At 38.2% G+C, this 21,904-nt stretch overlaps 1 protein-coding gene across 4 annotated transcripts in view; it reads left to right on the plus strand.

The window, feature by feature from the left end:
* The window catches only part of LOC101845637, a 28,457-nt gene extending 6,978 nt beyond the window's left edge, over nucleotides 1-21,479 (plus strand). For all 4 annotated transcript variants that reach the window (XM_005105132.3, XM_005105133.3, XM_005105134.3 and 1 more), the window contains exons 2-11: nucleotides 4,164-4,224; nucleotides 5,121-5,212; nucleotides 5,803-5,914; nucleotides 7,712-7,950; nucleotides 9,149-9,253; nucleotides 12,768-12,956; nucleotides 13,569-13,719; nucleotides 14,682-14,841; nucleotides 16,056-16,204; nucleotides 20,727-21,479. In XM_005105132.3, coding sequence (XP_005105189.1) covers nucleotides 4,164-4,224; nucleotides 5,121-5,212; nucleotides 5,803-5,914; nucleotides 7,712-7,950; nucleotides 9,149-9,253; nucleotides 12,768-12,956; nucleotides 13,569-13,719; nucleotides 14,682-14,841; nucleotides 16,056-16,204; nucleotides 20,727-20,920 — 1,452 coding nt within the window. In that variant the 3' untranslated portion in view covers nucleotides 20,921-21,479. The remainder of the gene's footprint in view (nucleotides 1-4,163; nucleotides 4,225-5,120; nucleotides 5,213-5,802; nucleotides 5,915-7,711; nucleotides 7,951-9,148; nucleotides 9,254-12,767; nucleotides 12,957-13,568; nucleotides 13,720-14,681; nucleotides 14,842-16,055; nucleotides 16,205-20,726) is intronic.
* The last annotated feature ends 425 nt before the right edge of the window (nucleotides 21,480-21,904 follow it).

Consider the following 21,904-nt stretch of genomic DNA (forward strand, 5'->3'; position numbering starts at 1 on the left):
GTGGTATTAACATGTTCTTAAGCACAGTAGAGATGTAAATATGGGCTGATTTATCAATGCCATGCTCCTGATGTGCCGGAACAACATAGAGGATACTGCTGCTTTTTCTTTCCTCTTCCTTACTATCGTCATTTTCCCTCTACTTCTTTTGTTGCAGGTTTATCACTCTTTTATGAACTGTTATTTCCTGGGTGCCTTGATAGTCGAAACAGATGTGCTGTTGAGGCTAGAGAGATGAGCAGAGTAAGCCTGATTCCACGTTTGGACTTCTCTGTTGACATTCACCCCTTGCGCTCATATGACCTTAATATGCTGTTGCGAGCGTCGTTAAACCTTACTGAAACTAAAAGCACAAAACTTTGTTAAAATGTTATTGATATATAGTATGTCATTTAATTTATTTGTGCTGTTTATAGAGAAATATCTTCTGTAAAAGATTTACGTTTTATGTTATGTGGGCCAATGTTTTTAAATAAACCTACCTGCTTTATTTATTTGTGTGTTGTTTGTTGTTGTTGCTGCTGTTGATATTGTTGTTGTTGTTGTTGTTTTGTTTTGCTTTTTTGGGGTTGTTGTTGTTGTTGCATGCTGTCTGATAACATCGTCGACACATATGACGTCATGTGTACATGTGCACGACTTAATGGACAGAATCATATTCTGGCCCTTTCCTTTGGTCCTCATGTAGAGATAATGGGCCGTGATAAAGATAACCTCGGTGTCATCAGAAATTACCCTGATGTTCCACTGTCCTGATGACAATTCGTTGATGACATGAAACGCCACCTGCACATCAGCTTCTTCATGATACAGAGTGTCTTGCTGAAGTCCAGACCCCATGTGTATGGGGTGTGGATCTGGTTCAGTTATGACACCATCTGTTCCTGGTGGAGGCTGCATGCTGCAAAGACGATGTACAATTATTTGTATCAGTTGTTCCTTGTTGGTTGTGACTTTCAGCATGGCACTTTGCTGTGGCAAAGGCGACTCTTCAGTCATGTTGTACACACGACTTGTCCCCTTCTGAAGGGCGTTTTGACAGCATGACTTTGTGCTCAGTATGTAGTATCTGTCGAAGGCCACACAGGAGCTGACTGAACTCGTCGCAAAATGGTGGCAACTGTGGTTGTGATGAAAACCGAGAATTTGGATGGCGCTGCAGGCCAAGGTTCTGTCCACGTTTTTGTATTTCTTCTTTGGTGATCTTCCTCCCTTTCTCCCCTCCAGTTCGGCATAAGTAGGCTTTTTCCCAACGTATCAGTGAGCATGCTTCTCTGCAGAAAAAAACAATGATCACGAAAATTAAACGAACTAGTACTACCCCTAAAGTTTGGGTTCTTCTTCATAAAGTTCTTCAGTCTTTCTCTTTTGTGAAAGTCGCTAAATACGGTCTTGGGAGCAATATATGTGCTCACACAGTTCTTGTGACACAGTATAAACTCTGCATTTTCTAGAAGTCTCTGACTGAGTCCATTATCTCGTTGCCAGCTTGCTTCCTGAAAACCACTAATCCGTCTCGATTTGATCAGAGGTGGGTTCTTTCTTTGACAGAAAAAAACACTCCATGTCTAATAATCTGAGAGAGAGAGAGAGAGAGAGAGAGAGAGGGAGAGGGAGAGAGAGAGAGAGAGAGAGAGAGAGATAGGATTGCATCAAACACGAGGTTTTGTGTAGATAATTACATGCACTTAGCAAGCAAGGTATAAAGAGAAGTCACAAGTAGTGCCTGAAATGCCTGCATAATCATATTATGAGCTGTGTAAAAAAAAAGACCGATTCGTTCAAATGCACACGCCTGTGTCATCCTGATTGTTTACAACAAAGTTGTGTTGCTGTGTAGAGTCTAGTAGAGCCTAGCATACGGTAACTTTTAAGGGGGAGGGGGGGCTACACCTGGAGGCTATCTCGCTTATTACTGTACTGAATTTTACCAAATTTTACACATATAACAAGCATAGTAAGGAGTCTTAAAATCCGCATTCAAATTTGAGAAAAAAGTTTCGTTTCCATGGATACGCCGCAATATTGGATTTTATTGACATGTGTTACGTAATGAATGCCGCACTTATCGCTCATGGAAATTGATTGTTTTTTTGCATGCGTGTTCACAAACATCAGATCTAAAAATGTGTGTGTTGTTTTTTTCCTAATCGAATTAGAAAATTTGTAATTAATTTTTTCCTGAGGTACCTTTAAGTTTGCGAAAAATCCGTGAAAATCCATACTCCAGACACCGCCAACAAAAATCTATTCCATATATCAAAAATTCAACAGACAAATTTTTGGTATTACCTCTTCCCTTCATTCTGTGAAAATTTCATGAAGATTGGATGAAAAATGGTGGAGTTATTTAAAAAAGTATAGAGGAAAGTCGCATTTTGAGAAAACGGCCGATAAAGAAAAATAAAATACTGACTTATTGAGGAAATGGCGGTTACAAACATGCCCGGTATGGGAAAAAATACGATTTTTGGGGGTTATTATGCCATGAAATAGTTGTAGGAGAGGCTGAGGAAGCTAAAAATGCCTACAACTCAAATTCCATGATTTTGAGCCGAATTTTGATTTTGGGGGTGTAGCCGCCCCCCCCCCCCCCCCCCCCCCTTAAATTTGATTCCATAGGCAAGCGCGCAATTCATTACGTAGGTCTACGTCAAGACTAGCTTACCATTGTAATAATTATCAGTTACCGAGTGGAAAAAAAGACTGACGCGTTTGTATCTGCGACGTTCAAAGCCCAGACCGCTAGTGATCCCCTCCCCAACACACGCACACACAGCCATACGTGTGCAGGCAGCCCATCCGACCCCGACACACGCCAGAGTAGTTAAATCCGAGCCCTCTGATTTAAGTGCTCGTTGAATGCGGGTTATTTTTATTGATTGTAAAGAAGAAAAAAATCGGGGAATCTATCTCATCTCGTTGAATCCGAGTTCTCGTTAAGGTACACCACGGCAGCCTAAAAAGTCGATTTTGGTATCCAAAACCGATTTTTCGATTTTGGACTATTTTAGTAGAGCAACATCTGCTTTATCGATTGGAAATATTTTCAAGTGTCCAAAACATCTATAAAGTGCTCACATATGCCATGTTTTTTAACATTGTGTGGTAATAGAATGGTATGAATTCGTGTTTTTTAAAGTTTTCTCAAAACTATGATTTTCTTAGGGGGGGGGGGGGTCACCTTGGCAGAGATATTTCTAAAAGTACTCGTCGCAGCTGAATCCCACTTTGCATGACTGTTTCTAGATAATATGTTTGCAACGTACTAAAAGATTATTGTCATATTTTAATAAGTCTTCCGTCAGTGTTAAAAAGATTGGCAGTATAACTCTGATTTGTGGTCATTTTTTTGTCCAAGTATCGTATATGACACTAAAAGGGCAGTTACAAGAAAAGTATGAGACTTAGGAAAGTAAATCTTTAGTGCGTTGCAGGTTGTATATACACAAACTCTGTGTGACAATATCAAGGCTGTATCAATTCAATCTTTTTTAGAATCCCTGCCAATAATTTGCGCAAATTTTGGTCTGTCGGACCCTTTGCATCTTAAAAATTCAAAAAATTGACAGTGAAATCATATAGGGGTAGTGTGTTTTTGTTTCTTGACCCATACTGGTTATTGGGAATCCCAATACACTTAATTTAGAGCCCAAACAAAAATTTTCATTTCAGCTGTACCTGTGTCATCACGGCGAGAGGAACTGTTAGCATTAGCACACCCCCCTCCCTCGCGAATATTGGTCGACTCATCCCCATGAATCGCTCGGTCATCATTCTTGCATGATACGGGTTGGTGTATTTCAACCAACAGAAAAAAATATGCTCTTAAGATAGAGCTACAAGTTGGCCCGAGACTGATATGAAGTCGAGAGACCCCGAGGAAGCAGAATCACCAAAGAAATAAACTTTATGATGGAAAATTAAACAACGTTCTAGATCTAGTACTTATTGTAGGCCTACGTAGACCCGGCTCTTGGACTATAACTCACGTTTTGCTCTAGGCCTACTTATTATAAAGATTTTGTAGGCTACGTGAAGATCAGTGTTGGTTAGTTCATGTTTATGCTTGTTTGTAAGTTGGTGGTGGTGTTGTTAGAACGATGCGGAAAAGTCTTGTCCTTCCTGTGATTTTACATTAGTGTTTTTGTTTTTGCTTTCAGGCTCAGGAACGGGAAGCAGGCTTTTTTAGGTTGGATACAGAAGCCCCACGGCAACATATGGGTAAAGTTTGTTTTTTTTCTTAGATTTTCAGTGATTTACTTGTTTATAATATAGTTGGGTTTTTTTTAAAGCACAGAAGAGTAATGTCGAAAAACTCGCAAGGGAGATAAAAGAATGGAGAATTGGAGTTTTGGGGTGTTTAGGGAGGAGATGAGGCTTCTTAATTAATAGGATAAGCTAAGGAGAGAGACACTGAGATAGAGAGACGGAAAGACAGACGGACAGACAGACAGACAGACACACAGACAGACAGACAGAGTGGGAGATTTTTTAAGGACATAATAGGTGGGTGTGAAAGATAGTAACAGAGAAAAAAACCAAGGTTATTGTACATGTAGCCTATTATTATTAGGCCAAACATTATTATAACTACTGGCCGGGTGTCTAAAAAGAAAAGGACCTATGTAAAGTGTATTAACTCAGCTATCTTTGCTCTAATTTTAATGAACCTTTGAAAAACAATACAATTTGAGTAAGGGGACGGTAAACTTTCCAAAATGAAGAAAAGTAACTAATTATAGGCCCTATGTTAAGAAATTATCTTTAAAAAAATTTAAAACTGAAAAACTCAAAACTCAACATCTTCTTAAAGATCAACCATTATGTGTATTTGTGCATTAAAGAATGCATTTATTTATAAAAATCGATATTGTGATAATGTGTCCAAAAAAGGGCACCACCACAGTGCAATATTTTCCTTGAAGGTATTTTTCTTCAATATTATACAGAGGAAGGGTATTTAGGAAAGAGGCAAAGAGTCAGATAAGATATTAAAGTTGAGTTTATAAAATTACCCCTGTCGCCTTTCCAACTAAGAAACGCCTAGTTTGGTTGTCAGATTATTCCATTCATTTTCTGCAACGTTACAAATGTTTGCCTTTTGTCTTACCTCTTAGGGGATCTTGAAGCGGGTGGCACAGAGTGCCATTCCACTGGATTTTGTTCCAGAAGCACAGATGTCAGAGGGAAACATCCGGAAACTGAGCTTGTAAGTATATTAGAATACTTGAGTCTATGTTACGAGTATTATCAATGTAAGTTATCAACGCTCCCATCAACACTACCTAGTTCATTTAGAGGCTGACTGCTTGGACTTTGCCTGTCAGGGCCAACCTGGGTGGAGACAAGTGCTATACTTCAGCCTACAGATTGAAGAACTCACTTTAAAATAAATAAACCTCTCCGTACTCGGGAGTCAAACTCGTATCTTGAGCGTGCAACAAGGAAGAGCCTATTGTTACACCACAAACACTAAACTCGAGTTGATTATGTGCCGGAATGTATAAAATGTTCAGTAAAATATGTTTTACGCCGAATAATATTTGCTTTTATTTTCTTAATTTTTCAAACTGAATGAGGAACAATCATAGTGCATGATGTGTATTTTTGTTTGTTTTGTGTTTTTCATGCGCACATACACATATACAGAGAGAGTGAGTGAGAGAGAGAGAGAGAGAGAGAGAGAGAGAGAGAGAGAGAGAGAGAGAGAGAGAGAGAGAGAGAGAGAGAGAGAGAGAGAGAGAGAGATTGGGTTTTAAGGTTGACAGAATTTGAAAGAATAATGTAACTTTGTTTCAGAATTCAGAGGAAAGGGCTGTTGTGGAACAGTTACATGAACCTTTACGATCAAACTCTGGATTTTCCTATGTATCTTTAGTACCCCCATCATACGTGGACTCTTTAGAAACAGGTAAAATGGAAAGTTTTGGTTTTTTTGTTGTTTGTCTTTTTTCATACTATTTGTTGTCACTGTTCTAAGCGGAAATAGGTCATTTCAAGGTTCAGGGCATGAGACGTGGAGAGCAGTTGCCCCAATCTTCCAATACGAGTGGTCAAAACCCCTCGGCCCCGGTCTCGAGGCCAGGCTTTCCATTTGGTGGTCAACTGGTGTACCGCCTGCTCTACAAAGATCAACTCAGACAGGAAATGCCTTTAAATGAATGTGTAGTTATACGCAGCGACATTAGAAACTCTCCACTTGGAAAAAAAGGCTCTATTGTCTTTATTATTCAACATATAAAACTAAAATTAAAATAAACATATTCAAAATATTTCAAGAAGTGTATTATCAGTACCTTTTTATCTTAATAGTGGCTGATATGGTGACACAGTGCTAAGCACACTTGGTACCCTTGGTTTTTAAAGTTGACGCCAATAACGGGTATGGCGGCCTGTTGCAGTGATTCAAGGCTTGGCACCTTCTGCGCTTTGATCGAGTCAGTATTGACTGTTGTGTAATCCAGTCCACTCTTGAACCAAGGTTTTCCCCGGTCGTTGAACAGTGTTGATGTCAATTTGGGCACTCACTGTTCAAATCAGCCTAACTGATGTGTGCTCTATGGGTGACATGTCTGACGAGTAAGCTGGCCACGGTAAAACATTCCCATTTTACTGCTTTAAATACTGCATGTTTACACACACGAGCAACACAAGGGTGAGCATTGTCTTGCCAGAATGTGTGCTTACATCTATGAGTTCTATGAGTTAGAAAGACGGGAACCATTTACATCCGTAGAGCATTGTGGTATTGGTTAGCCTTGACCGTAACTTTGAAAATGTGCTCCCATAATGGCGTCTCTGAAGTCTCGCACTGCTGTCAATGTGACTCTAGCCAAAATGTGACTCGTCTGAGAAAACGACTCTATCCCAGTGGTATAAAAGTTGCTGAGTGTTCAAGTGTAAAAATTGTTGGAAAGGTGGCTAACGTTCACTATAATGTGTCCGCCTTGATGATGGTCCGAACGTGTTTTAACTCTGTCGTATCATTCTGTCGTTGACAACTCTTCCAGGGTCGGTATGAAATTGATATGCAGAGCTACATGTTGTGAGAAATTGATGTCAAAGATGTCAGAGCAGTATTTATATTATGTCTTGTAGTAGTGATGCTTGGTCTGCCTGGTTTGGATCTGTCAGGTGTAACTCCAGAGACTTGGAACCTGTCTCTCAAGTTATTGATAGTCGTATGGGAGTAGTGAAGTATCTGCACCACTCTACAGGTCAATTGTCCAGCTTAGGCCGTTTCGATTGCTCTTTCACGCTCCTCGGGGCTTATTCTTGATATCTTTTACAGCAATTTAAGACAACAAAAACGGCTGGAATCACTAATGTGTGCTGATCTGAACAAGTTCATAAGTGCTTGGCTATTATAACTGATGTCAGTACCCTAGCCGTTAGACAGAATCTTCCATTATGATTTATTCTGATTTGTCTTTTCTTGATTTCCTCTTTCCAGATTGCTTCTCAACTTTGTTTTGTGCATGCTTAATGACAAAATTTAAAAGAGGCACTTGTGGTACTTGCAAACCTTTGTGGATACGCTTTATCCCTCCTGAGATTGTGAACGAATGAAGTGTCTGCTTTGTATCTTTACTTTCGTTGTTACCCTGCCTTGTCTATTGTTTTGCAACAAATGACTTATATTGTATTGATTAGTTTCTTTTACTCAAACAATTATCCTATATTAATAGACTGTTACAAAAATCTCCAGAAGTAAAAACTCTTGTAAGTCTTGACCAAAATTCTCCGGGAGTGGATGTGGTCGAAGATGAAAAGAATGAAGAGTTTTCAGCGAGTGAAAAGGAGGAGCTTTTGCAATCCATAAGGCAACTAAAGAAAGAACAAGAACATTTGAAAGCCGTGCAAGAAGCACAGCAACAAGAACAAGTCCGACTCAGGCAGCTTCAGGAAGAACATGACACACATCTGAAGAAGCTTATTGAGAGCCAGGTAAGACAAAATTGATATGCTTTAAAACACTATTTCTATTTGTGTACAGTCTCTATTTAAAAAATAACTTAAATATTTTATGCCATCAGTTATCGATACAAAGTCGATCATTTAGAAGACGGGCAGCTCTTTTCCTACCTGGGTTACAGTAGGATTTAGCATCCCAGCGGACAAGTACATGTATTACATATGCATCTGCAAAGAACCTACTTATTACACTGTAAACCTCAGCCTTGAGAGGTTTTAACATCTGACAGAAATACAAATAAGAAATCCATTGTTTGTGGATGTAAGTACATCCCAGCCTCTATTGTACACTCAAACTTTATCGATCTGCATCCACGTTTTTGTGTAATATAGATCTAGCTCGTTGGCAGCTGGGTTAAACAATATGAAGGAAGACCATGCAGCACCTTTACAAGGTGCAATAAAGATTGAACGTCTAGAGCCTGAGGCCATGATACATAATAAAGTTAATTTCATTGAGTGCTCGTCATGCCACCCTTGGCCCTCTAAGACTTTTGTTTTTCTTCTGAAAAATTTAAGGGGGGGGGGGATAAAAGTTTTTGCGTGAATTTGAGCATTAACCATAGTCGAAAAAGTCTCTACATCACTCACTTTTTTTCAAATTGAAACTCAAGATTGTGGCATGTCCTTGGAAAGCAAAACATGCATGTGCATGATCAATAGACCTACTCATTGATCTAACATGTGGTGACGTGGACGTGAGACATTTACAGCACATAAAGTGTTTTGAAGGTCATATTACCATTGAGATAATGCATGATATGTTATTCGTCTTTCTTTCTACTTTTATTGATACACCTTTTGCTTGTTTTTCTGTTTATTCACGATTTGGTTGTTCGCTGTGTGTATGTGAATACAAAGTATTATTGACATGCAGCAATGTCGTATTAGTATTTTTATAGCAAAATTTGACAGTGACGAAACTTCATGTCATAATATGATGACATTGCCTACTGGTAACTTGTTCCCACTGCTTTCCTGAATGTATGTCAGTTGACAGGGAAAATGAAAAGTTCAAGGCTCCACACTCTTGTCATGTCATTTTGTATTTTTTCAATGCTTTGACAAGAATATCATGACATGCTTTTACGTCTTTAATCCCCTTGAGTAAGACACCAAATCAAAGAGCCCAATATGTTATCTTCTTTTTTTGTATATCTTTTTCTTGTAGCCACGCATCTCAAGACGTGTTCAGACCCTCAGGAAGACCAAGGCAGTTGGGTTAGCAGCTATTGCCTGTCAGACGATAGCCAACAGCCGAGATGTGGGGCCCAATGTGAGAACGTTGCTATATTTTCCTCCTTTCATTACTGCCTTTAGATTGTAGTATTATTACAGACACAACATGTTGACACAATAATTGTCATTTTTGGCGCCGGAAAACAGCAAGACAGATAAACAGAAACAAGGGAGGGGGTAAAGAAATAAGGCCTACCACTGGCAGCCTCTTACGACTCTCAGTAATCAGGTCTACTGTCCAAGACTACCTACCTATTTTTCTATTTTGTGTGCTAAATCTGCAAGACTACTTCCTTTTGTTTAATTTTTTTATCAAATATCTTACGACATATTTGCTTTCTCCTCTGTTTGTAATACAATACATTATTTGTCTGGGACGCTCATCATAGAAAGTACCCTATCCAGAGTAAAAGTTAGTTCTTCAAATCTCCTTTCACCCATGATGTTTGGGTGACCCAAATGCAGCCCAACAGAAAATGGAGGCCTTAGATGTGCTGACTAGGTCGAATAAGTTCCGAACAGGAAGTCCAAGTTTACTTTTACCCCTTCTCGTAGGGTACTGCATTTTGTTTTGTATGCCATGTGAATTATATTGAGGTTGTTTTCATGGTGGTTTAAATACCCATTCCAAAGTGGATGATTTCAGAGCTAAACTGGTTGTCCTACTTCCTTACTTTTCATTTTTTGCTTTTGTCTGTCTGTCCTACTCTTTCTCATCTTAAATTACCCTTTGTGTCACGACGTGGTGGAATGAGGTGCTTGTCAAGTTTTGGGCTTTTGGAGTTATAGGTATAATCTTAAAGGCTGTTCATCTGCCTTGCTTTCAATGAAAAAATTATCCATTTATCTTGGATGCAGGTCAAAATAATAGCTATTGAAGGACATGGGGGTCGCCTGGTTTCAGAGGTAAAATTAGAGAGAAAATGGCCTTCAAAGTTTAGTTATTTCCTTAACTTGAGAGTCTGTGGAAACCTAGAATTTATCTTATGCCTTTAATCAATGTTTTTCAATATAAAGTCCACACAGAAATGTGTTCTTTTATGTATGGGCATAAAAGGTGTTGAGCCAAAAAATAAAAAGTCGATAAAAATTCCCCAACCTGCGGGAAAATGTCAGTTTCTTCACTTTCATTCATTATTTTGATGAGCTCCTGATTTCCCACGCTGCCTTACATTTTTGTGTCCTGCCAATGTGCGTCATTTTACTTAAAAATACAAGTGAAAACACGTTCTCAAAGATAACATCAGACCATTTCAGTTTTTTACAGTAGCTGTTCAAATTTTCTAAGATAACAAATAGTCATATTTGTGGTTTTTATCTATAAGATGTAAACACCTACAAGAATCCAATTAAATTGTTTAAGAAAGGCTCATCTTTTCCAGGTAGATTACTTGAGGCACGACTGTCTGTAAATAAGTCACAATGTAGATCATTTGGGAGGCAAGCTGCTTTTATCTTGACTTCAAGGTTCAACCATAGCTGAATGGGATACAACATTCCAGCAAGCAGGAGAAAATACCGGATAAAAGGAATTATCATTTCTGGGGAATTGAAATCCCATTATCTGCATTCATCAACTGCAAAGGACCTTACCTTTGCACCTAAGACGCCAGTAGTCTACCTGTAATTTCAAGATCGTACCATTAAATATCATTTCTTTTTTTTTTTTTTTTGTCGAGGAGTTTAACATTTACTCAGGGGTAGGCTATATGGTGCCAGTGGCTTGGTTCAACTCCCCTATGGTATCCTTGAACTTAACCTGTTTGCGTACTTTTCAAGGCTCTTTACCAACTGATACTTGTCTCAGTCCTTCCAGAGACGGACTTAAGATTCTTAAATGTCTAACAGTCCTTACAGGGTCGTTGCCAATATAATTATTACGTAGGTGGTAAAACTGTGCAGGGACAAGCAAGTGTGTAAGAAGAAATGAGCATTTGAAGGAATGAGAAACATACTCAAAGTTTAAAAGAATGATAAGGAAAACAAAATGTACTCTGTTTATTCTGATTTGTTTCCAATCATTACTTGCAGACATTTCTGGAGCGTCGGTAGTCTAGTGATTAGGCTACCGGACTCCTACATTTGAGATCGCAGTTTGGCGGTTCGAACCTCAGCTTGGTCCAATGTCGTGTCCTTAGAAAAGGCATTTTACACAAATTTTGTAATTGGTTTGATCCTTTCAGAGATGGACATTAAACTCGGAGGTTCTGTCTCTTAAATAACTTATGATAGTGTTGATAGGGGCGTTAAACCTATACCATTTCACCACCAGACTTTTCTTGGAAAGACTGGATGTCTAAATAAAAGAGGACTCATTTAAAAGACAATAACACAATCATTTTATAACCAATTTCAACAAAGTTTCGAAGAAATCAAATTCAACTATGAGGAAATTACATTTGTTCTCTATTAAAAAATTTCAAAAGACATGTTTGAAAATTAATTATCAAATTTTTAAAGTTTCAACCAAAAATTGAGTTAAACTTAAAAATTGGCTACTTCTTTCAAATCAACCGTGTAGTTCCATTTCAAATAGTCACTATCGGTGCCGTGAAGAACAAATTAATGCAAAATTAATATTGCCAAATGAACCCAGGGAGGTGATGGCTGTTCATATCTCCAGGTGTTTACCTTTTCTCTCACGACACGGTCCATTATGCCACTGGAAATTTGAATAACCCTGTGGCATTTTTTTGGACATCACATTCAATTTTGAGTTTTAAATGTTCGATTGTTCGTTGGCTGTTTCCGTGGACTCTGCCCATCAAATAACTCAAAGGGGCTCAAGTTCAGTTAGGGAGAATGTGGTGACCATTCACTTGTGGCTTATAAGCGGTTCCCTAAATCTTTCTTACACCCATACCAGGGCCACTCTTGACCTATGGGGTGTGACCCCATCCAACTGGAACCACGCCTTTTACAACATAACACCACCCTTCCCCCTCCAAAACTTCTGCAAAACTTTCTCAGTACAGTGAGACATCCATCTAATTATGTGACTGCGATGGTTTTACTGCTCTTGTCATGTAACCAGAACATGCTGATCACACCCCTTGTAGGTGACCGCTTTTCAAGAAGTAAAATTTTGCGTAATATCCAATTTTGGAGGAAGTTTTTAAGCTTGATATTTCACATAAATATGCTTGAATTGAGTTTCTTTATATTTACAAACTTGATGTACATATGGTTGATTTTTGTTTGTTAGAAATTTTGTTTAAATCGGTACAGATATGACTGAGTTAATAATTGTCCTTTAGGTGAGTTATTGATTTTTTAGACCCCCTGGATTATTACTTTTACAAATTTTAAATATTTGTATTACTCTGCTAGGTTAAGAATGTTTTCTTATAAAACTTGATCTGAAGCACCTAATACAATGATCTGTATATTCACTTACAAAGTCCCCTAGTATTCCTTTACTCTGTATTTTAGTTAATTAACATGCACTCTCTTATCTTTACAAAAACAGTGTAAAGGGGTCAGCCAGCTTTTTCTTTAAAAAATAATAAAATAATACAGATTTTCCATAAGCAAAACTGACTATTTTCCAGGAACGAGTAAAGTCTATGTCGACCAATCATCTGTATGTACAAATAGAGGAACTGTATGCCAATTTTCATCGTCTGAACTGGATATCAAAGATGCAGGAACCCGAGCCAGAAGAGGATCCTTATGATCAAGTGTTGAATTACCCATCTCATGATGAGTTGAAAGAAGAAAATGACCTACTGAAAAACAAGGTTGGTTATCAACATTTGCTTGTTACTTGAGTCGAATATAAAAACCAAAATATCATGTTCACTGAATTGCTGCTTGAGCATATTGTTATTATTATGTATTGTGAATAATGTGGTCAAAGATTTAGAATACCCCTACCCACAACCAACCCCACCAGTAGGCCTTACCCTTTTTCTCCATTTGTTAATGAGCTCGCACTACTCTGTACAGATGTTTTGACACTTGGTCTGTGGCAGTGCCTTTTTTATTTTTGACCACTAAGTAGGTTCGACAAATCCGATCAAGTATATTTCTTGACCACCTGAGTTGTGGTCTCACCAACACAGCAGTGAAGTAGTTAAAATTGTGTCACTCTTGGAATAAAGCTGCTTACAGCTAACTTTAAGATGTTTGTTATGAACAATAGAGGTTCAGTAATCATGGACAGCACTTTTTATGAAGGCAGCCAGGTATTTTTTTCTGTTTCAACAAATAAAAGGGGATCATGATGTAAAGTAAATTATGTTTTCTGTCCAGAAGTACTTCCGATGTAATGTCCTCTTGTGAAAGTAAATTAATTTGATTCCACTAGATTATTACATTTTATTAAAAGTATGGGATTCCATCCATTGCAGGTAAAAGCCTTAGAACAAAAACTTAACTCAAATGACGGCAAGAGTAGCCAAGCTGCCTTACAGATTAAACCAGCTCAGCCAGAAAGCCATTTGTGCTCGTCCTCTCCTGTGCTGCCCCCAGGACCCCATGGAAAAGACTCAATTGTTGCAGGTAAAGAAATAGATCCCAATGAAATGTTCATAAATCATGCTCCACGCAACAGAGTGTGCAGTGTAATAGGTGGACTTTTAGTTGAGTTGGATTCTCAAGTAGGAAAGCTATTTTAACAAGTAGGCCCCTTCTCCATTTGGAATGTTGTATCACACTGTGCTCAGGCTTACCCTCAGTCATGTCGATTGGGGGGGGGGGGGGGGAGGGGGGGAGTTAGATCTAATTGTTTACATTTAAAAAAATAAAAATTACCATATTGATCATTCTAGCTTGGTGTTCTTGCTTTTGATTTACGCACCAGTTAACGCAGTGAGATCAGTCTGAAGATGGAGTCCCTAGCTGGTCCTCTCTCAGGTCAGGGGGCTAAGTGAAGGTGTTCAAGATTGGGAAAGAACAAACGCTATATGACATGTTATTCTTCAAATGACAGATTTGAGATGAGACGGACATCGCCAAATTAATTTGCTACACATTTCTAAATTATTCTGGCTTTTTATCGTTTGGTTTCATAGAAATTTACCGCAGTGATTTACTGTTGCCTTCTTCCCTAGGACTGGACCCTACTCAATGCAAAACTGTTAATTCTGCTTGGTAAATTTAGATCTAGACAGATGAGGGCAGGACAACAGCATATTGTCAGTATGAGTGTTCAGCGCCTGTAAGATGGCAGCTTGCACTGTATACTTCCCAGGAAATTGAGATTGTTTCAGAATGTTATCAATATCAGGATTGCTGAAGTAATAAAATAGATTGTAGTGCACTCTAGAGCTTGTTCTTGAAGAGGAATTTGCGCTGTTCAAATGATATATTATATATAATAGAATATAGATAGGCCTATTCTGACTCTAACGGATTTGTTACTTTATAATATAGCTTATCATTTCTGTCTGACTTACTTCTTCTCTCGTGTTTAATAAATGTTATTGTGTCTATGTTCTTCTTGCCAAATGGTGGACCTGTAGCTCCAGTCCCTTTGAAGCGCCGGCCTCCTTCTCTTGTTGCTGTGGAGGCAACCTTCGAGTGGACTATCTCCGACTACAAGGCAAAGTTGAAAAACGAAAAGATGAACAGAGGCTCAAAGGAAGTCAGCAGACTCTTTTACATTACTCATCAGGGGTACAGGTATGTTTCCTTTGCAAATACATGTACTTGTCTGTCTTATGGTTCATCTTATTTTGTTGAGTCAGAATTTTTCTTTTAACTGATTGCTTTTTTGTGTTCATTTTTAACGAGTATCTATCTCTTTGAGCTTCTTCTCCTTTTGGGATAGACTACAGAAGAGGCCCCTATCTTGTCATTCGCGACTAATCTAACAAGCAGGCGTGATATTTACCAATTCAATATCATCACGTTTTATTACAAAAACAGCAATATAAAATATAATTTCCTTTTTTGAAAATTTTGTTGTGGCTTATCTCGTTAGAAACTTTAAACTTTGGACTTTGGCAATGAACTGTTAGTTGTGAACTTAAAACAACATTCTTAATGACCTGTTTGGATTCCTTTTGATGCACAATTTTTCACATCTGTCCTTGAACACCTTTCCTCTCCGAAAAATGTGCGTACTATGAAGGTGGGCCAAACGCCGTAGTCCACCTCAGAAATGATTTATACATGTATTGCATTTAGAAAGACATTCTTAACTCTCTGTTGTACCGGTATTATTTCCGGTATCCACAATGTAGCTTGTTTCGAAAGCGGAGCACTTATTTGTTGTTGGAGTAATCAGAACTCCACTGTGATTCAGGTCTGGAACTTTCACTTGGCAAACCAAGTTTGTTACCCACTATGCCACTGTGGTTAGAGGAGGGTGTCAACACCAGCAGCAAAAAAGTGTTCTCAAACTTTAATTTTCTTCTACTTTTCCAAGTACCAGATGTGAAACAGATATCGGTGATCAGGGTTAAATTATAGGCACAGAATATCACATTTTTGTACTGTTACTCATCTATTAAAGTTTTCTTTGTAGGTAATCCTTGCGTTACCTTTGCCTCACATATCTTCTATTTTTTAAAGTGATAGTACTAACATGTTGAAAGCCTATATTAGATTATGTCGATCCAAGAGATCCAGAAGCTGCATTTATCTCTTCCCGATAGTTTTATTTGTCACTGTCGCCTGCCGGCCTCTTTCAGCACCCCCTCATTTGTTTTCTCTTCCTTCTACGACATTTCCAGCATTCTCCCAATTACGAAAAAAAACCCCATTCTGTTACCTGTTGTTTATTTTTGTTAACTTTAGTAATATTCCAGCTTTCCCAGCCGGTTAGAAGGGCTGATCGCTTATAACCATTTTAAGGCTGTAGTCAATTAATTTACAATAAAATCTTGCTGCAGATGTCAACTGGAGGCATACCTCAATGGCAATGGAACTGGATATGGCACATGTATGTCCGTCTTTCTTCGAGTGGTCAAAGGAGAACACGATGATCGCCTCAAGTGGCCTGTAGACCTAACTTTGGTTATTATTGTGGTCAATCAAACAGGTACGTAAATTGTGGCGTAAATAAAGACGTCTATTGGTTGAATGGGCCTGACCTGTGTGATCAGATCAGATAGGATCGAGTCAGGTAATGGTGCTTTCGGGTGAGGGGAGGGGGGGGGAGTGAAAGGGGGGGGGAGGGGTAGTGTGCCCTACACCGAACAGACTGTAGCTTCAAATTTGACGTGGAAATCTCTTGGATCCCATCGAATTTCATACAAAAATATAAGGTCTGACCATGCAATATTATGTATCACAAAGTGTTTTCAGATTGACAGTTGGCCTTGATTTTCATCGAAAACACCTGACTGGCCTAGAAAATTTTGTTAAACTGTCCAAAATGATAGCTTTTGTAGAGAAATCTAGCTGTCGTCCCCATGTGTCAATCTATATCAAACAAGGATTTGATCCAACTTTCTCCTTCTTGCTCAGGGTACATGCTTGTTTCTTTGCTTTACGGGGGGAGGGGGGATAGAAATAAAGCAATCAAATTAGGATTAAGCAGTACATGAGTAATGTCGAGAGAAGAAGGTCAAGAGAGATATAAATGAACTCCCTTATAAATCATGCAAAATTTTGCTTTTGTGATAACAGTCCAAGTTTTTAGAATTACCAGATTTTGACGCCTTCAAATTGTTCAGAGTTCGTTAATTCTGTCTTTTTTTCTTTTCTGTTTTTAGTAAAAGTACCGTCATCCTCCTGTCCCCCCCCCCCCCCCCCCCACACACACACACATGCAACCCACTTTTCTCAAACAGCCTCATTGCATCCCCTCCCTAGTCCCTTAACCGACACGTCTTCATTCCTTCTTCCTTTTTTTGCCTTCTCTCCAATTCCCCCCTCAGCCTGCAAATTTAAAACACTGTACAGTTGTCATATCTCCGCATCCCTTCTGTATGTTACTCCATCAGAGCACAAAAAAGATAATTTTTTTGTTAAAGTAATATTAGATATCTTTAATACATGTTATATATAATATATACTCCATGGACAATTTTTACCCCAATAAAAATATGTTAGCTTGGTGTGGACATTTCCAGTTTGAATCCAAAGGATGTTCTTGAATTTAAGTGGTTTTAGGACTCTCGTTGTCTTGAGGTATGGTGTTGGATTCCCTTTCAATAGGTCCTGGGTTCAAAACCTGACAGCAACAGCAAAATGTCTACTCCAAAATTTTCTCCTTTCACTTCCTTTCCTATTCTCTAGTCGTGTTCTGTCATCTGCTTTTATCTTCACTCTCTGCATCCCCCCCCCCTTTTCCGTTCATCTCCCCCTCCATTCCTTCTCTCTCCCCCGCTCCCCATCCTTTGGGCTCTTGACTCGTTCTACTACTACTCCTTCATACTGCTATCTTTTGGCCACACCCTTGATCTTAAGGCAGGTGAGATCAAACACCTAGCCTTCTCAGATGAGGGTGAAAAAATTTCAGAGGTCCCATCTGCAAGTTGTGCTCTTTAAAGATCCCTTGGTGGTCATATAATTGATAAAAGTAGTCTTCAGCTGCTTCCCGGGCAAAATTCGAAATTCCCACTGAAACCGAATCTGAAAATACTCTAGTCAGTATAAAAACATGTTGATTACCTTAAAAATTGGAATATGGCTGCCTTGGCTGAGGGCAAGGGGGCTCAACTTAATACGAAAATTGATAATATGATATGGAAAAATCAGTTGCAGTGCAGATTGAAGAATCAGTCAGTAGCCGACTACTCATGAAATCTAGCTGAGAAGAAATAGAAATTGTGAGACACACCTTTACACCTTCTTTAATTCCAAATGTACTGACCTTGTCTTTCCTTTGGAGCATATAAAAAAAGTCAAGATCAGAATGGAGGGAAGTAGTACTTGGACAATCTACTTCCTCCATTATTGTATACCGCCAAGGCAAAGCTGTATCATGCGTACTGCTTTAAGATCATCTGTCAAGAAGAAAAGGACCCTCATTATGTACGTTTTCCCTGTTTCATCACATACGCGAGATAGAGAGACACCAGTGCCACGCTTGTCTATCCATGTCACATCCTTCAGCTCATCTCTGACTGTACTGTTATAGTCACCAGTTTGTCTTACTGTTCTGTTCTTCTTTTACCATTGGTCTCTAGTTTCAAATCTGATAGCGCCATCCTGTCTCTAGCATTTTAAAAACATGTCCCAAATATTTCAATCTTCTTCTTTCCATCTTCGTGTCTTAACCTTCAATTCCAGTTCTTTCCAGCACGTCATTATTTGTAACAAATTAATTAATTCCTAACTACTTAAGTTTTTAAATATCTGACAAAGTTTGGCACAAAATATGATGGGTTTAATTTCTGATGACAATTGTAAGGCCTGTTTTGGAAAAATAGGAAGCATGCCAGTTTGTCACAGGCCCAGTTTGTCGCAAGCCCACCCCACGCCGCCTCGACTGTGCCCTGCATGTATGGACGTTATCACTGACACTCTCAAAAAGAGTCAATGAATGATTGATTGATTGTGTGTATTGACTTATATTTTTCGATTGTTTTTAAAGAAAGAATATTCATTGTTGAAATTTTACAGAGTAATCTGCTTTGATTTGTATACAAAAAGGAAGAAATATTGAACAACACAAGCTGAATTGATATTTTAGAGGGACTATCTCTACACCACCAATTTGAAGGTGGGGAATAAAAAAATTATGTTCCTACTACAGTGTTAAAGTGTTGTAATTATGACAAACTGGACCTATGACAAACTGGACCTATGACAAACTGGACCTATGACAAACTGGACCTATGACAAACTGGACCTATGACAAACTGGACCTATGACAAACTGGGCAGCCCCCGGAAAATTGATATTCTTTTTGACCAACTTTTTCTTGACGATTCATCACTTTTTGATAGCATTAAATGTACTGTGATGTTTTAAGTGACAAATGTCATTAGGAACATCTAAATCTCTCAAATGTGCAGCCTACCATTTGTCTGTAAAATGCTTGTTTTGATGCTTTTTGCTGAGTCTCTTTACAAAGTCAAAGTATACAGCCTTGTCTAACGTCCATTACTACTACAAACGAAGTAAACAGTTCTCATTTAACCAACCAGGAGACAGCAATTTGCTTAGGTATATATAGGCATTATAGTTTATTATTTTTGCTGGGATGCCATTAATTGCAAGAATTTTCCCATAGGGCTTTTTTTGGACAATGCTGTGAAAAACTTATTTCCTGTCCGCAAATTGAAAAAATGGTTTTGAGGCATCATGGTGAATAAGGCACTCGTCAAATTAATGGAATCGGGGAAACAGGCATTTTTCCACCAGTTTGGAAATTTTAATGAAATTTGTGTTGGTTTTTTATGTCCACATAAAAACATTTTCAAGTAAATTTGACTTAAAAGCGTTTATTGAAGGCATAGAATATGTAATTTTTCAGTTTTCAAGCTATTGAAGTTACCAATGTTTGGTGGCCATTTTCTCTCTTAATTTTATAACTGTAACCCGGCGACCCTACCGTTTTCAATCGCAAATATCTCGACTTCTTTTCAAGATAGATGAGTATTTTTAAAACTTGGAAGCTTGACAAATGAATAAGCTTTTACGTGATACCCATAACTCCATCCTCCCAAAAATTAAAGAGGGCCTGATCCCACCACGTTGTAACACAATTGGGACATTTCATTCATTAGTTTGTGCTACAGTGGTCTTTGAAGCAAAGCTAATTGATATGTAGACCTACATGATTTCTCAGATCGAAATTCCGCTTGCTCCTCTCTCAAAACTGTGTCTATAGGCCTAGTTGTTGTAATACTAGCTTAAATAATTGAGTAAAATACCAGTAGTTTTCTAGGCACTGATTAAAAACGTTATTCTTTTCCAGTTGCCGCAGTCTTTTAAATCTTCTTCTTATGGTAGTTTTATGTTGTTTCTTTTTCTCCATTACATCATCAGTTTCCCGTCTGCTTAAATAACTTCATTAAATAAGAAATGCAATGTCTCAAACCTCCTCCATTTTCTTTAAATGTGGTGATAGACATTTTCAAGACATTAGATAACATTTTCGGCATGGTTATTTCATATGTGTTTATGTTCAATTCTCCACTGGCTGCAATCTGTCAAATTTGAATTTGTCAGGTAAAGGTGATCTATTCAAAACTTTTGGAAATGTTATGCCCATCGTTATTTTTTGTAATCTAATGCTGTTGCCATGGAACAAGAGTATTTCTTTTCCATTGGGCCCTTCAATGAGTTTCTGAAACCCCCTAGTAGTCTGTTGGTGATCTGGTTTTATTCTCTCACGTCATTTCTCTTTGCTAGGTGGCTATTTTATCTACCGTGCTTGTTCAATTTCAGTTTGACTTTTGCTATTCAGAGGAAATAATATGATCCAGCCTCGGCTCCTCTCTGATGTCTATTAAAGAGATTTAAATTTTGGGGGGCTATTTTTCATCTCTCTATTTCTCCATCTGTTTTATAATTTGAGCAAGTTTTGTTGTTTGGAGCACGGGTTTTACAATATTAATAATAAGGAAATCTTTGTATTTTTTCTCATTACACGTTCTTCATTTCAGATGACAACTCCGATTCCCTGAAGCCATCTGCCCCAGTCCGAAATAAGTTCCGCTACAATAGACCGACAAGTACTAATGAGGACGGGACAGACTGCTGGGGTCTTATAGAATACGTGTCACATGATCTGATGAAGCAGAGATCTTACATAAAAAACGATGCTATCATACTCAAATGTCGTATTCTGCATAAATAGGTCTGAAAAACATGCAAAAAGCCCACTTGTACATTTGTAATAATTTTATTGTTCTTACGTGCAGTATTGAATGAATAGTTGAAGGTGTTGAAAAAAACAACAACTAACATTTGCATACTGGAAACTATCTGCATTAAATGTGTGTGCGAGAAAACAAATTACTCCTATGGTAAATCGAGGTATTTTCATAAAAAGAGGGTCTCCAAAAGTAAGTGTACAGTGTTTATGTGGTCATGGTTAGAGCTATGCTATATGCGTTTTTTGGTCTATGTTTTATTTCTAATTTCTTTTCATGTTTTATTCTTATAGATTCCTACTGGCACTGCTTCAAGAGCATAAAGCGTTTGAGCTTTTGTGTTTTTGTGTCTCTATATAGGAGACAAGCATTGTTTTGTCATAAATGTTTAGCGTAACAAACCTTTGTTTTTTAGTAGCCTATTAATGGTACAGGTTTATGCTTCCAGTTTACATAACTGATCAAAATAAAGATTTTCTTAGTACTGTTCATCATGAATGATGAATATTGTGTAGTCGACATGTTGACTATAACACACACGAACCTGTTACTTGATCTCCTGTTTATAGGATGTTTTGTCATGTTTGAAGAATGTGCCTCTTTTCACAAAAAAGGAAACCCGCTCTAGAGTAAAACGGCTGACATCTTTATGATATGCTCCTCACTAGGCCTACAATGTATTATATCGTTGTTCCATGTAATGGTGTAATACCTACTTTTCAACAGTGATTCATACTTTTGTCAGGGGCGGATGGTGAATATGAGCATAGCAAGCAATGCTTGCCTCATTTTTCTTGCATTTAATTTGGAACATCCTTTGATTTTGTTCATCAAATTGATTTTTACAGCAAAGTAAGAATATAACAAATCTACCAACTTATTAGGAAAAGCAAATGCAGCTGTTTGACATTCTGCACTGTCTGTTTTTATAACTCGGGTCTAGCAACAAGGACTGCAATAATGCATTC

Source organism: Aplysia californica, unplaced genomic scaffold (assembly GCF_000002075.1).
Source record: "Aplysia californica isolate F4 #8 unplaced genomic scaffold, AplCal3.0 scaffold00454, whole genome shotgun sequence".
Classification (NCBI taxonomy): Eukaryota; Metazoa; Mollusca; class Gastropoda; order Aplysiida; family Aplysiidae; genus Aplysia; species Aplysia californica.